Raw genomic sequence first — 14,048 nt, 5'->3', positions numbered from 1 at the left:
CCTAAAGGTACAAGCCGACTTTGTTGCATTGAAGGGCCAATGGACGTGGCCATGTATTGTAAAATGTTGGATGAAAACCATCTTCTTTCATGTGTCAGCACCCCCCCAAAAAAACACTGAGTACTAATCTGCATACTTACCCCCTAAAGCATAAATCCCCTCTCCTCCCAGTATAAATCCACCTGCCTGTGCTGAAACCCCCCTCTCAACACAAATCTCTGCCCCCCCCCCCCCCCCAAAAAAATCACTCCTCCTAGCACACATCTTCTACCCCTAACATTTACCCCTCCTAATACTCATCTCTCCCCCCTCCCAGCACAAATTCTCCTCAAATCCCCCCTCTTAAGCATACATCTTCTCCCTCTCCCAACACAAATCCACCTAAATGACCATTCTTAGCACTCCCCTCCCCCAAATTTCCCCTCCTAGAAAAAGTGCTGCATATGCTTTCATATGTGACTGCTGTGGATTGTCCACTAAATGTGATTGACTATGTAATGTCAAGTGACTCAGAAGTGTATGTCAATCTGATGTGACTGTTATGCCATTTCCTGAGTACCATCAGTAAAGTGTAGCAACCAGTGGCCACCCGTCCATTAGGGGTGCAGGGGCACAACCCCACTAATCTCCATGCAGGGACCGAAACACATGGATTTCAATGTTTTTTTTTTTTTTTCAAAGCACATGATTAGAGCCTGAGGCTATAATTGGCTTCACAAAAGGATGCGTTCAGGGTGCAGATCACTGGTGATGCTTGAAGAAGATACTGAGTGAGATATTTGGAAGAGATCGGGAGATCCAGTGGATAGTGGATCTGTTAGTCTAGTGAAAGACTGGAAGCTCAGCTGAGTGAAGCTCTACAATAGGAGGTTGTAGAAGTATTGGAGGAGTTCATTGCGGCCATGTTAGAAACTGTTGCAAGATTGTGGCCATAAGAGACAGCGATCCTACTCATGTAGATGTGGTGTCTTGCTGGATGCCTTTCCCTGCATGGCTGTCTGCGTATAGAAGTCTCGGAGTCTGCCAATTATCATTGCATCTACTAAAGGATGTCCTAACCCTCTCTCCCACAGTTCTGTTTAAGAGACAATAAATCTCATTAATAACAGACTTTCTCATGTGCCCTGCTAAAATACTACAACTCCTAAAAACACTAAAGCTAATGGAATCTCCCTCACGTACAAGATGCTCTCTATGCCAACTTCTGATCTACTCTCCCCTCATCCATCCAATACTGGTCCTCTTACATAGACCACCCACCTCCAATTGAACAATGGCAAAAGCCATCATAACCCCCCCCCCCCCCCCCCACATGTCTATCTCATTGCATCACCCATTCCATAAATGGTACTTTACACCATACAGACTGGCAAGGATATACCCCTCCACTTCAAATGTTGGAGAGGCTGCGACAATATTTATTGTCTATCACACATCTGGTGGGACTACCCACCAATCAAAAGCTACTAGAAAAAAAGTGATTCAATTAATCTTCTCCTTGTATGACATAACCATCGCAATGTCTCCACTGGACCTACTCCTACTCCTACTCTTTGGTTTGCCACAGCCAATTTATCTACAAAACCCTTTGCCATAACCTGGCAAGAATGGATTGCTGACCGCAGAAGCATGCCCTCATGTTAAATAACACATATTGGACCTACTCCCCCCAGCTATTACCAAAAGATGGCATGATCAATGGCAATAAGGATCCCGACTACCCTCATAAGGATCCCATGCGGTATTCAAAATCTCTCATAATTTCAACAAATCTCTTGTTTGTTACCCTTTGTAGACCTTCACTTATTGTTAACTTACTCAACACCGTGCTCTTTACTATCTATATACATACTTGATTTATGTTGTTGTAACATCTCAAGTCCTTAAACATTTTAAAATGTAATCTTTTATTTTTTTTCTCTTTTTCATGTGCATACATCAAGCCAGGGTATGCCCAATTGATGCTGTTTTGTATTAAAACCTTTTTTGAATATAATAAAAAAAACTTTAAAATTAAAAAAAAAGACAACAAATCTCTTTGCATTCTGGCGACCATTTGCATTCAAGTGTCTGGCGCCCATCAATCTACCTTGTGTTACACCCACCCTGCCTTGTAATCCACTCTACACAGAAGGATGTCAGCTGTCCCTAACACTGGAGGTCACCATTGGGTATCAGGAGCCCTGGGACTTTTCTACTAGACATGTGCAATTCGTTTAGTTCCAAATTTTGTTTAACGAATTTTGACAAATTAGTTAATTCCAAAATTTCCGAATATTCTAATTTACGAATTTTCTAATTTACGAAAATTCTAAATGAGGAAATTTGAAATGCCATAGATTTGAAAATCCAAAAATAAGAATGAAAAGTCTGATAATTCAAAGAATGAAAATCTGAAAATTTGAAAACCCTAAGATCTGAAATAGCTAATAATAAACATTAAATTATAGGTATTGAAATTTCCTTTCAAATTTGGCTTAGTGAACTTAATATTAGGAATTTATCCAAAGTTCAGAATTATCTAAAATAAAGAATGCCGTATCTAAATGAATAGAACTTAACGATCTAATAATAACAAATAACTATAATAATAATAAAACCTTTTTATTATTATTTTTCCATTCCATTTATTTAGATGCAGCATTCATTATTTCGGATAATTCATAACTTCATAACAGATAATTTGCATTCCTCATGTTCACAAACAGCCAAATTTGAAAGGAAATTCCAATACCGATAATTTAATAGTTAGTTATTATTAGTTATTATCTAGAATTTTACTGATTTTCGGATTTTTGAATTTCCGAATTTGAAAATTCTAAAAAATTGTAATTTGAAAATTCTGGAATTCAGAAATTTTGAAATTCTAAAATTCTAAAATTTGAAAATTCGAATTTTCAAATTTCCATAAAAAACAAAAAAAATTTAATGAAACGAAAATTAATTTTTTGTCAGTGCACATGTCTAATGGCTACAATAGCAAATGATGAAGACATACCAATGCAGTTCATGTTTTTCAGCCCGTTGAAGACATCTTTAGGGATTTTCTTGATCTTGTTTTCATGAATGCGCAGCTCCACCAGGGACTTGGGGAGACTCTTGGGGATCTCTTCCAGGCTGTTTTTGGAGATGTACAGCTTCTGGAGATTAACACATGGCTCAAATGCTTTCTCGTTAACTTTGGAGATTTTGTTGTTTACCAGCACCAGGGCCTGAAAGAATAAAAAACAACGTTCATTTTTTATTTTTATTTTTCATTTAGGACTGCAGCTCATTGGGCTGAAAATATTTGAAGGTTCAACTGTCTACGTTGCCCAATAACTAATGCTTAGATATTCCTTTTCCCAGTCTAGCTTTCGCTATACATGATCCTCAAAATTCACAGCACCGTCACGCATGCGTGCCCCTTGCAAACTGCTTTAAATCCCTTGGCAGAGGCATAGTATGGGGTTTATTTATGTTATTATATTATATTGTATTTTATTTTTTTGTCTTGCATTAAACTGCATGAGATTATCAATTTTCTGTGGTGTGCTGACATGGGTTTCTGGCCATTACAACTTGTTTACTAATGTGATTTTGGTATCTTGCTCGGCCATCCCCTCCTGCTTCATACCTCACAACTTTTTTGAGATGCGAATGAGGGAAACATACACTATATTACCAAAAGTATTGGGACGTCTGCCTTTACACGCACATGAACTTTAATAACATCCCAGTCTTAGTCCGTAGGGTTCAATATAGAGTTGACCCACCCTTTGCAGGTATAACAGCTTCGACTCTTCTGTGAAGGCTGTCCACAAGGTTTAGGAGGATGTCTATTGGAATGTTTGACCATTCTTCCAGAAGTGCATTTGTGGGGTCAGGCACTGCTGTCGGATGAGAAGGCCTGGCTCACAGTCTCCACTCTAATTTATCCCAAATGTGTTCTATCGGGTTGAGGCCTGGACTCTACCCCAAACTTCCTCATCCATGTCTTTATGGACCTTGCTTTGTGCACTGGTGACCAGTCATGTTTGAACAGGAAGGGGCCATCTCCAAACTGTCCCCACAAAGTTGGGAGCATGAAATTGTCCAAAATGTCTTGGTATGCTGATGCTTTAAGAGTTCCCTTCACTTGAACTAAGGGGCCAAACCCAACCCCTGGAAAACAACCTCCCACTATAATCCCCCCTCCACCAAATAATTTGTAGTGATCAGTGGCTGCAGCTGCTGATCATCGATAAAATCCCCCTTCGACAGAATCCAATTAAATATTCAACTTGTGTCAAGCATGGGAACACGCTGATTGAAATTTCAATTAGTGTATGGCCCTTTAAGTCTGTATCCAGCCTTAGACTGTATTGACTATTTGCAGTAAAGAAGCACCATGTAGACGTGCAGAACGAAAAAAAATAGTTTTGTTTCGTAATTCACATGAATCAATTTAATCAAATTTGTTTAATTCGTTTTCAGAATTCATTTTGTTTATTTGAATTCGAATCAATTCGAATTGTTCAAATTTGATTAGAATTGCATTCAAAATCAATTTTTTTTCTATTCGAAATTCTAATTTTAGAAGATGGTTATATTCTTTCCATTGTTTTTCTCTATTCTATTTTTTTCTATTCTGTTCTTTTCTTTACTATTCTATTATATTCAATTTCAAGTTTATTCTATTTGAAATTTGAGTTTCTGAAAATGGTTATAGTGTTATATTTATATTTTATTACATTATTTTCTATTGTTTATTCTTTTCTATTTTCTATTCCATTCTCTGTAATATTATAAATTATTCTAATCGAAATTCAAATTTCAGAAGGGGTCATATTTTTTCTATTTATTCTATTCCTTTATTTTCTATTTTATGTTATTCTGTTCTTTTATTTTCTATTCTATTTTGTTCTGTTTTACTCTCCCTTCTTTTATTTAGTTTTCTGTTCTTTTTATTTTATATTATGTTCTGTTTTACTCTATTATATTATATTCTTTTACTTTCTATTATATTTTATTATATTCTTTTCTATTGTATTCCCCTATTTTCTATTCTATTGTATCCTCCTTGGAAATTCAAACTTGATTCGTAAACTATTTGAATTTAATTAAAAAATTATTTAATTTTGTTTCCTAAACAATTTTAATTTTGATTCCTAAACGATTTGTATTTGATTCAAAAAGGATTTAAATTTGATTAAAAAATTGCTTGAATTTGATTCAAAAATGATTTTCAATTATCCGAATTTTATTCAAAACTGATCTGAATTTGATTCAAAACTGATTTGAATTTGATTAAAAAATGATTTGAATTTGATTCATAACTATTTGAATTTGATTCGTAAACGATTCAAATTTGATTCGTAAATGATTCGAATTTGATTCAAAATCTATTTCAATTTGAATTTCCTCCAAAATTTTGATTCGTTATTTCGGATTAATTTAATATTGTTACTATTGTAATTCGGATACATCTGAATTTCCAAATAATGAAAAACTTTGTCTGAGTATAAATTCGGAACAAAAGGAAAGCCACCACCATGGCTGTGCTGCCTGGCAGAGCTGTGTAATGGGCCATTCATACTATTGTGTTGCAGTAATGGCCAGTATCACAATGCGTGGAAACGAACAAGACCTGCCTTTAATGCAGCGCCATTCATTTTGAATGGCACCCCCTAGGTACCTTGCTGATGGACATCCGTTTACAGTGGTGCCATACTGGCAAAATGCAACACGCACCTTTTTGGTGCACATTGGTGTAGTAGGAAGCCCATTCAAATAAATGTATACAAAATCCAAAAAGAACTCCAGACCAATGAGCTGTGAGTCCAACATCTTTTACTATAGGTGTTCATTCAGCAAGACAAGTGCAAAGCTGCCAACACATTTCAGGGGTATCCCCCCTTCTTCAGGGCTCAGATATAGCATAAACCTAGGAGGGTTCAAAATGGCTGAATTATTACATTGAATTGTTTGAAAAATGAAAATGTGACCAAGTGCCCAAATTGGCAGCAGGAAATTAAATGGTCTATCACAACGCACATTAACACACATGCACAAACGCACAGCGGTGGGGTAAATGGGCCCTTGATCTCAGCACAAATCCTTCTGCAAATGAACCTTCTTCCATATAAAGTATACTTTTCATCTTTGCGTTAGGATGTTTGCTTGGAGCTCAGCTTTAATGTTGTCAGTGATAGCACAAATAAGGATCACTAATGGCAGATATCTAGAACAATACGATATTCTTTCACCCTATAAGCCCATACATGTGTATTTACAGGACAGTAGATTATGTGAAGACGTGAAAATCATTTTACTGTACAAGTAATATATGTATAAAAATATTCCCTTACATAGAGTTTGCTAAGTCCTTTCAGGTCATCTTTCTTAATTTCCATAATTTTGTTGTTCTGGAGGTCCAAGAGCATGGTATCCTTTGGAATGTTCTTAGGCACACTTGTCAGACCTAAAACAGAAAGCAAAGACTGCTTAATCAATATTCTTGTTACAATTGTGTTTTAGTTTTTTTGGTACAGAGTTCTGGGGAACATTAGAGTTCCTCCTGGAGGAACATTTTCTCACTGACCATCAATATATGTATAATTTTCCCACATTCTGACAAAGGCCATAAATTTTAGGGATCCTTCTCCCAATGACCACTAATTTAAGGGACGCATCTCAACTTGCCATCAACATAACCAGGCATTTCTCCACTGTCCACTAATGTGAGAAAACATTACAATTTTCTGTCTCTCTTTTCGGCCATGATTGTTATAACTTTTGCTTCATTATGAATATTAAAAATAAGTGTGTCATGTATGCTCTGTGTGTCAAATGCATGCTCCCCATCAAAATCCCCCCATCAGACACCCCCCTTTACATCAGGGTCCCCCATCAGAGGCCCCCCTTACATCAGGGTCTCCCATCAGAGGCCCCCCCTTACATCAGGGTCCCCCATCAGAAGCCCCCTTACATCAGGGTCCCCATCAGAAGCCCCCTTACATCAGGGTCCCCCTTCAGAGGTGGTCCCCATCAGAGGCCCCCCTTACATCAGGGTTCCCCATCAGAGCCCCCCTTACATCAGGGTCCCCCATCAGCATCCCCTCGTTAAATTAAAGTTAAGAGTCCTCCTTACATCACAGTCCCAATCAGATCTCCCAATACATCGGGGAGGACCTTAGGAGTCCCCCTTTACATCTAAATCCCCATAGGCACCCCTCCTTACATCAGAATCCTCATCAGAGCATTTTACAGTAGAATCCACCTTAGAAGTCCCCTTCTACATCGGGGTACCCATCAGAGCCCCCCTTACCACTGTAATACAACATTGCTGTAGCAGTGATGGGGGTGGGGGATCTGGAAAGTGGAGCAGGTCCAAAGTGCCGTCCTCCAATACTGGGGCAAGCATGTCATTGGTTAATAGTTCTAGCAAATGGCAGAGATGCTGACAGCGCAAGGGTGCAGCTAGGGGGAACTGACTGCGGGGTGATGGCGGAGTGATATTGGTTGGAAGGGGAAGAAGTGGAGACTAAAGGTAGCCTGCTGACCTGAAGCCTCAGTTTGTGCACATTGAAGATGAACCACTGACCTTAGCTGTGGAGCAGATAAAACATTGAGGTGGACTGGATGTGGCCGCGGGCTGTATCTTGGAGACCCCTGCTGTAGAGCGTGAGTTGGGAATAAGAAATGCACACCAGGCACCTCCTTTTAACATCCAAACATTGGTGGCGAAAACTCAAATCAAATGAGTTTCTCATAATATGTTCTCTTTATGTGTATTTTTTATGCAATGTAAAAAAAATAGCTGATCTCCTTCATATGTAGGACTATTAAGATCTCTTTCATATGTAGACCCAAAATTATTAAAACCAATATCTTTATAGATATGTATAAATATGTTTTTACTTTGCATGGATCGTGTTGGTACATTTGTCATAAAATGACTATTTATATTTTCTCCTGTTCTTTTTATAAGCTGGACGAGTTCTCAAAGTCTGTATTCTATTTAGCATTTGTTTTTTATTATGATATAAAATAGTTGGGATGTAGCACCATATGTTGACTGATGTGCAAAATGATACTGATGTATATAATAGCAATTGCCCAGCTGTCCAGATTCAAAGGAAATTGTACTTACAATTCTGTAAAACATACACATGGTCGCTCAATCAAAGGGAAAATGTCTGCATGGTGGATTTTTTATTTCCACTGTGAATGGTGTGAAGGAATGGAGTGTAATGTCCAGTGTCTTGGTGGAGGTGTATATGCTTGAGAAGACATAACACTGCCACTAACTGACACTTGAAAAGACGTGAAAGTAAAGGAGTCCAGTAGATGCAGTGTTTAAAATGTTTTATTTAGACAACAAAAAAATGAGGCTGTTGGAAGGCAACATGATTTAATATCATATTTATGGTATTTTATTCCCTGGCTGATACAGGCAGATGGTCCCAAGTTGGAATGTAACCAGTTACACATCAGAGCTTGCAGCATATTAGAATCTGCATCCGAAAGCTAGCAAGGCTTGTAACAAGTTGGCTCCGGACCATTTGCTATGCAAGCAATCTTCAAAGAGAGCCATGGCTGCCAGGATGATTGATAAAGGTGGGTGACAAAGATCATAGGATCAACAGGCACCTAGAGATGACACATGGGCAATGCTGACCCTAGAGACCAATTCAGCAGGACAGGCAGTAATATAAGATATTAAAATGACTACCTCTTGGCAATATCTCATTGGCCAGGAGTATAGCGGGGGTGGTTACGAATGGGTCTGGATGAATGTGTAAAAAGGGCACCCAGGAAGGAATTCGTCCATTATCGCTCTTGGCTTGTGCCTGAGCCGACTTTGTTTTATTAAGCCGTGTGCTTGGCTTCATAGCTAACTTTGTATTGTGATATCAATAGTAACATGTAATCAGAGTTTTAATAGACTAGCTAACTAGGGAAATAGACAAGTTAATAGGTGCAATAGGGACTAACCACCCCCGAATAATAGTTGTTTGCACCAATTATTTCAGAGGCCAATGCGTTCCAGGGGAACAAACGCCCCTCCTTCATCATGGCTGCTGTTGAAGCTGTTAAGGAAATGGTCCTGTTACAGACAACCTTTGGCACAGGGATCAGAACGATAGATGTCCAAATACTGGCTATGGGTTCGGAGGCAGAATTAAGAGAGGAATTTGGCCTCAGTGGTTTAAAGTTTGACAGGTGGGAGTGGTCCACCCCTACCTTTGTCATTCCAAAGCCACTCCCACCTGTCAAACGTTAAACCTGGCGCCAAATTCCTCTCTCAATGCTGCTTCTGAACCCATAGCCAGCGTTTGAACATCTATCGGTCCGATCCTTGTGCCAAAGACAGTCTGTAACATGACTATTTCCTTAATAGCTTTAACAGCAGCCCTGATGAAGGGGGAGTGTTTGTTCCCCTGAAACGTGTTGGCCTCATTTTATTTTTGTGACTCAAAATAAAACGTTTTAGACCCTGCATCTACTGGACACTGGGCGCTCCTTTACCTTTACTTATTTTCAAGTGTCAGTCAGTGGCAGTGTTATGTCTTCTCAAGCAAGCTAATCGAAAATGGACATTGGGGGAATACACCAAATAAGTGAGTGTTATATAGTGTTTAGCAAAGTGTCAGAATGTATATACTAATTTTTATGTATTTTGATGAGATGCTACCTCAGGGTACCGCCTTGTGATCGACTCAGCAAACAGTATGCTGAGTCGATCACAAGGCGGTACCCTGAGGTAGCATCTCATCAAAATACATAAAAATTTGTATATACATTCTGACACTTTGCTAAACACTATATAACACTCACTTATTTGGTGTATTCCCCCAATGTCCATTTTCGATTAGAAAATTAACTTATAAAATCTTATGGCTGGTTCCATCTTGCTTGTGGGCATATGAACGCCACAAGCATTGATTTTCGGAATGCAGTGAATGCTGAGCTCCCAGCATTCACCACTCCTTCTCGCGCATGCTCAGTGTTTACGGCGCTGAGCTCCATAAACTTCCAGGTTGCCATCAGATTTTGCAGCCGCGTTCCGCACCGACGCCTGGGAAGCCTGAGACTTAGCTCCCAGGGGACAGTGCAGCGCCGTGGAAAAGCTATATACACGCCTACTCCGGCGGGAGTGAAAGACGGGAAGTGCCACAATAAACACAGATACTAAGGTAAATACAGCACTAAACATTTTTTTTTTTCATTTGCATATCTGTGCAATGCACTGATGGGGATAAGATTAGGTTAGTAATTTGTGTGAACCTCCGCTTTAAAATGCATTTGGGTACAGTGTTGCAGGGCGGAGTAATTGTTAGTCAAACTATAAGATCACTAACATTGGTCATTTTGGACCATTTTCAGGCTAAACTGGCCGGGGGTACCATTTTGGACCATTTTTGGGCTAAAGGGACCGGGAGTGGGAATTGGTAATTTTGAACCATTTTTGGGCTAAAAGAGCCAGGGTGGGATTTTGGTAGTTTTGAATTACTTTCTGGCTAAAAGGGCCCGTGGTGTCATTTTGTTCATTTTGGACCATTTTTGGGCTAAAAAGGCCGGCGGTGCCATTTTGGACCATTTTTGGGCTAAAAGGGCCCGTGGTGTCATTTTGTTCATTTTGGACCATTTTTGGGCTAAAAAGGCCGGCGGTGCCATTTTGGACCATTTTTGGGCTAAAAGGGCCAGGGGTGTGATTTTGGTAATTTTATCATTGTGATAGTGACTATCAACAGTGATCAGTCACTGTGAAGCCCACCTGATACATTATATCTTTTTCTCTCTCTCTCCTTGCAGAGAGAGAGAGAAAAAGTGTAAAAATAAATACAAAAATAATAATTAAAAAAAAAAACCTAGATCAAGGTTTGATCATAGTCAGTTCCAGGGTTGGTGTTTGGGTCAGTATTTTAGTTGGCCGGAATTTCATTTTTTTTAAATCAGTGTCAGTGTGTTTTAGGCAGGATAAAAAAATCTAAATGTTGTCTCTATTGTTTCTGGGCTGTACTACGGGTACATACAACTAACATACACATATGTGGTATTGCTGCAATTGTCAGCAGCAGGAGAATTTTATTTGGGTTGTTCTTTGGTGGAAGGTTATGGTAGTACCAAGAAGTGCACAGCTACATTTTAAAAGGAAATATATTTTTGTTTACTATTTTGGGCCAGTTTACCTTTTGATAATAAAAAAAAAAAAAATGGGACATACCCATTACCATTTATTTCCATTTTTTTTCTATTTACCACAAAATGAAAGCCTAAATTGTTCTGAAAAAAAACAAAAAAAAAAAACAAGGTATAATCTACTTGGATGCATAAAGTAGTTGTGATGATATGCGCAGTTTTACAAAATTGTGCTTAGGCATTTACATTTGTTTTACCCTTAGGAACGAAGGGGTTAAGATAATAAAGGAAAACCAAAACAAAGTATTTAATAGTAATAATCCCATGGTTAAAATGTTTAATTAATACAGTGTATTTCTTGGTCATTCTTCTTTAGTGCTGACATGTTGAGCATGTAGATTTTCCATTCTTAGGTCATCTTTGTTTTTTGTAGGATACTTTGCCAAGAGCTTGGACAATATCTAATTTCACAGATAAGTTCCTAAGGTCAAAGAGATTCATCCAATTTATAATCACTGAAGCAAAAGTAAAAGGCAGGCAGTAATTGCAATTTTTTTGTGTGCATTTCTGTTTTTTACGGTGTTTATATTTTTTTGGTGATGGACTGTAACTGATAAAAAATGACAGGAAATTAGGTGCTTTGGAGAGCTATTAAATAAAAATAAAAAATCCTGGCAGTAAAATGAGCTCATAACCTGCAATCTTCCTTTCCAGCATGGCTAGCACTGCTTCCAGTACTTCTACAATGAAGGTATTCCTCAGTGCAGTGTCAGTTTTTTATTCTCTAAAGGAACATAGGAAACATTACAGCTGGAACTTGTTTGGCTGAAGTTTACAACATAACCACTATATTGCCCTATTTTCACAGATGTTAAGAGGTCCCATCAAGGCGTAGTAGGAAAAGAGTAGCATCACATGGTTACATAGTAGTTGAGGTTGAAAAAAGACACAAGTCCATCAAGTCCAACCTATGTATGTCATTATATGTCAGTATTACTTTGTATATCCCTGTATGTTGTGGTCGTTCCGGGGCTTATCTAATAGATTTTGAAACTATCGATGCCCCCCTCTGAGACCACCGCCTGTGGAAGAGAATTCCACATCCTAACCGCTCTTACAGTAAAGAACCCTCTACACAGTTTAAGGTTAAACCTCTTTTCTTCTAATTCTAGTGAATGGCCCCGTGTCTTTTTAAATTCCCTTTCACTGTAAAGTTGTATCCCTATTGTGGGGTCACCAGTACGGTATTTGTACATTGAAATTCCCTCTCAACCTTTCCTCATAACTAATATCCTCCAGACCCTTTATTAGCTTTGTTGGCCTTCTTTGTATTCAATCCATTTCCAGTACATCCTGGACATCATACTCCAGGTGCGGCCGGACCAGAGTCTTGTAGGGCCAGAGAATTATCATTTTATCTCTGGAATGAATACCCTTTTTAATGCATGCTAATATTCTGTTTGCTTTGCTTGCAGCAGCTTGGCAATGCATCTCATTGCTGAGCAGGGCAGGTGCTACCACTAGGTGGAGTAGGCAGCTGCCTAGTGCGCACTACCCCCCAGGGCGCAGCCACGGCCTCTATCCCGGGAACACATCTGCACGCCTCCAATCCTCCAATGTGTCCTGCTGAGTGGCCCGCTGTTACCTCGCTCTCTTCACAGAGTAAAAGCTCACATCGCCGCTTCTGGACTACTTTGCTCCAGCCTGTCCCTCTGGAGCAGCGCTGTGTGTCTGTGTGTGCAGTGGAGGGGTGGGGCTCAGTGGAGATCGGAGCATCGAGAGTTCTCTGTTAGCTGATCTCCCAGTGGAGACACCAGAGCCCACCCAGCGCTGAGGAGAGCCCTGGATGTAATGGTCGATGTAGCAGAGGTAAGGAGGAGGGTGGATCCTCTCTATCTACAGCGAGCTGTTTGTGGGGGATGGGGGGTGAGTAGTGCAGGAAATAGGAGTCAGGTAGGTAGGTCAGTGTGTGTGTAATGGTCAGGTAGGTCAGTGTGTGTGTCATGGTCAGGTAGGTCAGTGTGTGTCAGGTAGGTAGGTCAGTGTGTGTGTAATGGTCAGGTAGGTCAGTGTGTGTCAGGTAGGTGGGTCAGTGTATGTGTAATGGTCAGGTAGGTCAATGTGTGTCAGGTAGGTGAGTCAGTGTGTGTGTGTGTGTGTAATGGTCAAGTAGGTCAGTGTGTGTCAGGTAGGTGGGTCGGTAGGTATGTCAGTGTATGTGTAATGGTCAGGTAGGTTTGCATTATATATACCATAGTTTATAGGTGCAAACCAATCAATATACAATTATTTTTATACCAAAGACATGTAGCAGACTACATTTTGGCCTAAATTTAGGAAGCAATTTGAGTTTTTATTAACTTTTAAATTTTCACATTAGGTATAAAAACAATAGCAAGATATATAAACATTGTATCAATTACACAGTACCGGATTCTCGTTTGTCGAAGAAAAGACAATGGGTACTTTTTTTATTGCCACTTAGATGGTACTCATCGAGCTCCTTATTAAACCCAGAAAATGTAAAGTGGGGAGAAGAAAGGAAAGAAATGAAAGGGGGAAAGGGGGAAGTCCCCAAGCTCTGGTCCAAGCCGCCCGAAGGCCCCTCAGACTAAAGCCATACGGGGGTCTCCAGTCAGATAGCTGATCCACAGGCCCCAAACTTTTCAAACACCTTTATTTTGTCATTCAAGACTGCCGAGAGTATTTCATTTGTCATGAGCCAGGAGAGCGTGCACTTAAGTTGCTCAAATGGGATGGCAGCCAACCTCCAATTTCTGGCTATAGTGATTCTGGCAGAAATAAATATGAAAGTGAAAAGCCTTCTCTGTTTTTTTTCGAGGCCTCATCAACTTTAAATCCCAATATTGCATGTTTAGGAGATTTAATGAGGTTGATTTTGGTAAGGGTAAAAATAAAGTTGTAACCATTTTTCCAAAATC

At 39.4% G+C, this 14,048-nt stretch overlaps 1 protein-coding gene across 1 annotated transcript in view; it reads right to left on the bottom strand.

Moving 5' to 3' along the window:
- Positions 1–14,048, bottom strand: part of BGN (biglycan) — a 121,180-nt gene that overhangs the window by 26,868 nt on the left and 80,264 nt on the right. The window contains exons 3-4 of the mRNA XM_077478861.1: positions 6,330–6,442; positions 2,999–3,212 (exon numbers count right to left, since the gene is read on the bottom strand). Coding sequence (XP_077334987.1) covers positions 2,999–3,212; positions 6,330–6,442 — 327 coding nt within the window. The remainder of the gene's footprint in view (positions 1–2,998; positions 3,213–6,329; positions 6,443–14,048) is intronic.

The sequence above is a fragment of the Lithobates pipiens genome, unplaced genomic scaffold (assembly GCF_037356315.1).
Source record: "Lithobates pipiens isolate NorthernLeopardFrog02 unplaced genomic scaffold, aLitPip1_a1.2 Scaffold_1, whole genome shotgun sequence".
Taxonomy (NCBI): Eukaryota; Metazoa; Chordata; class Amphibia; order Anura; family Ranidae; genus Lithobates; species Lithobates pipiens.
Note: the sequence above shows the minus strand (reverse complement) of the source record. Positions and strands in the feature narration are given on the sequence as shown.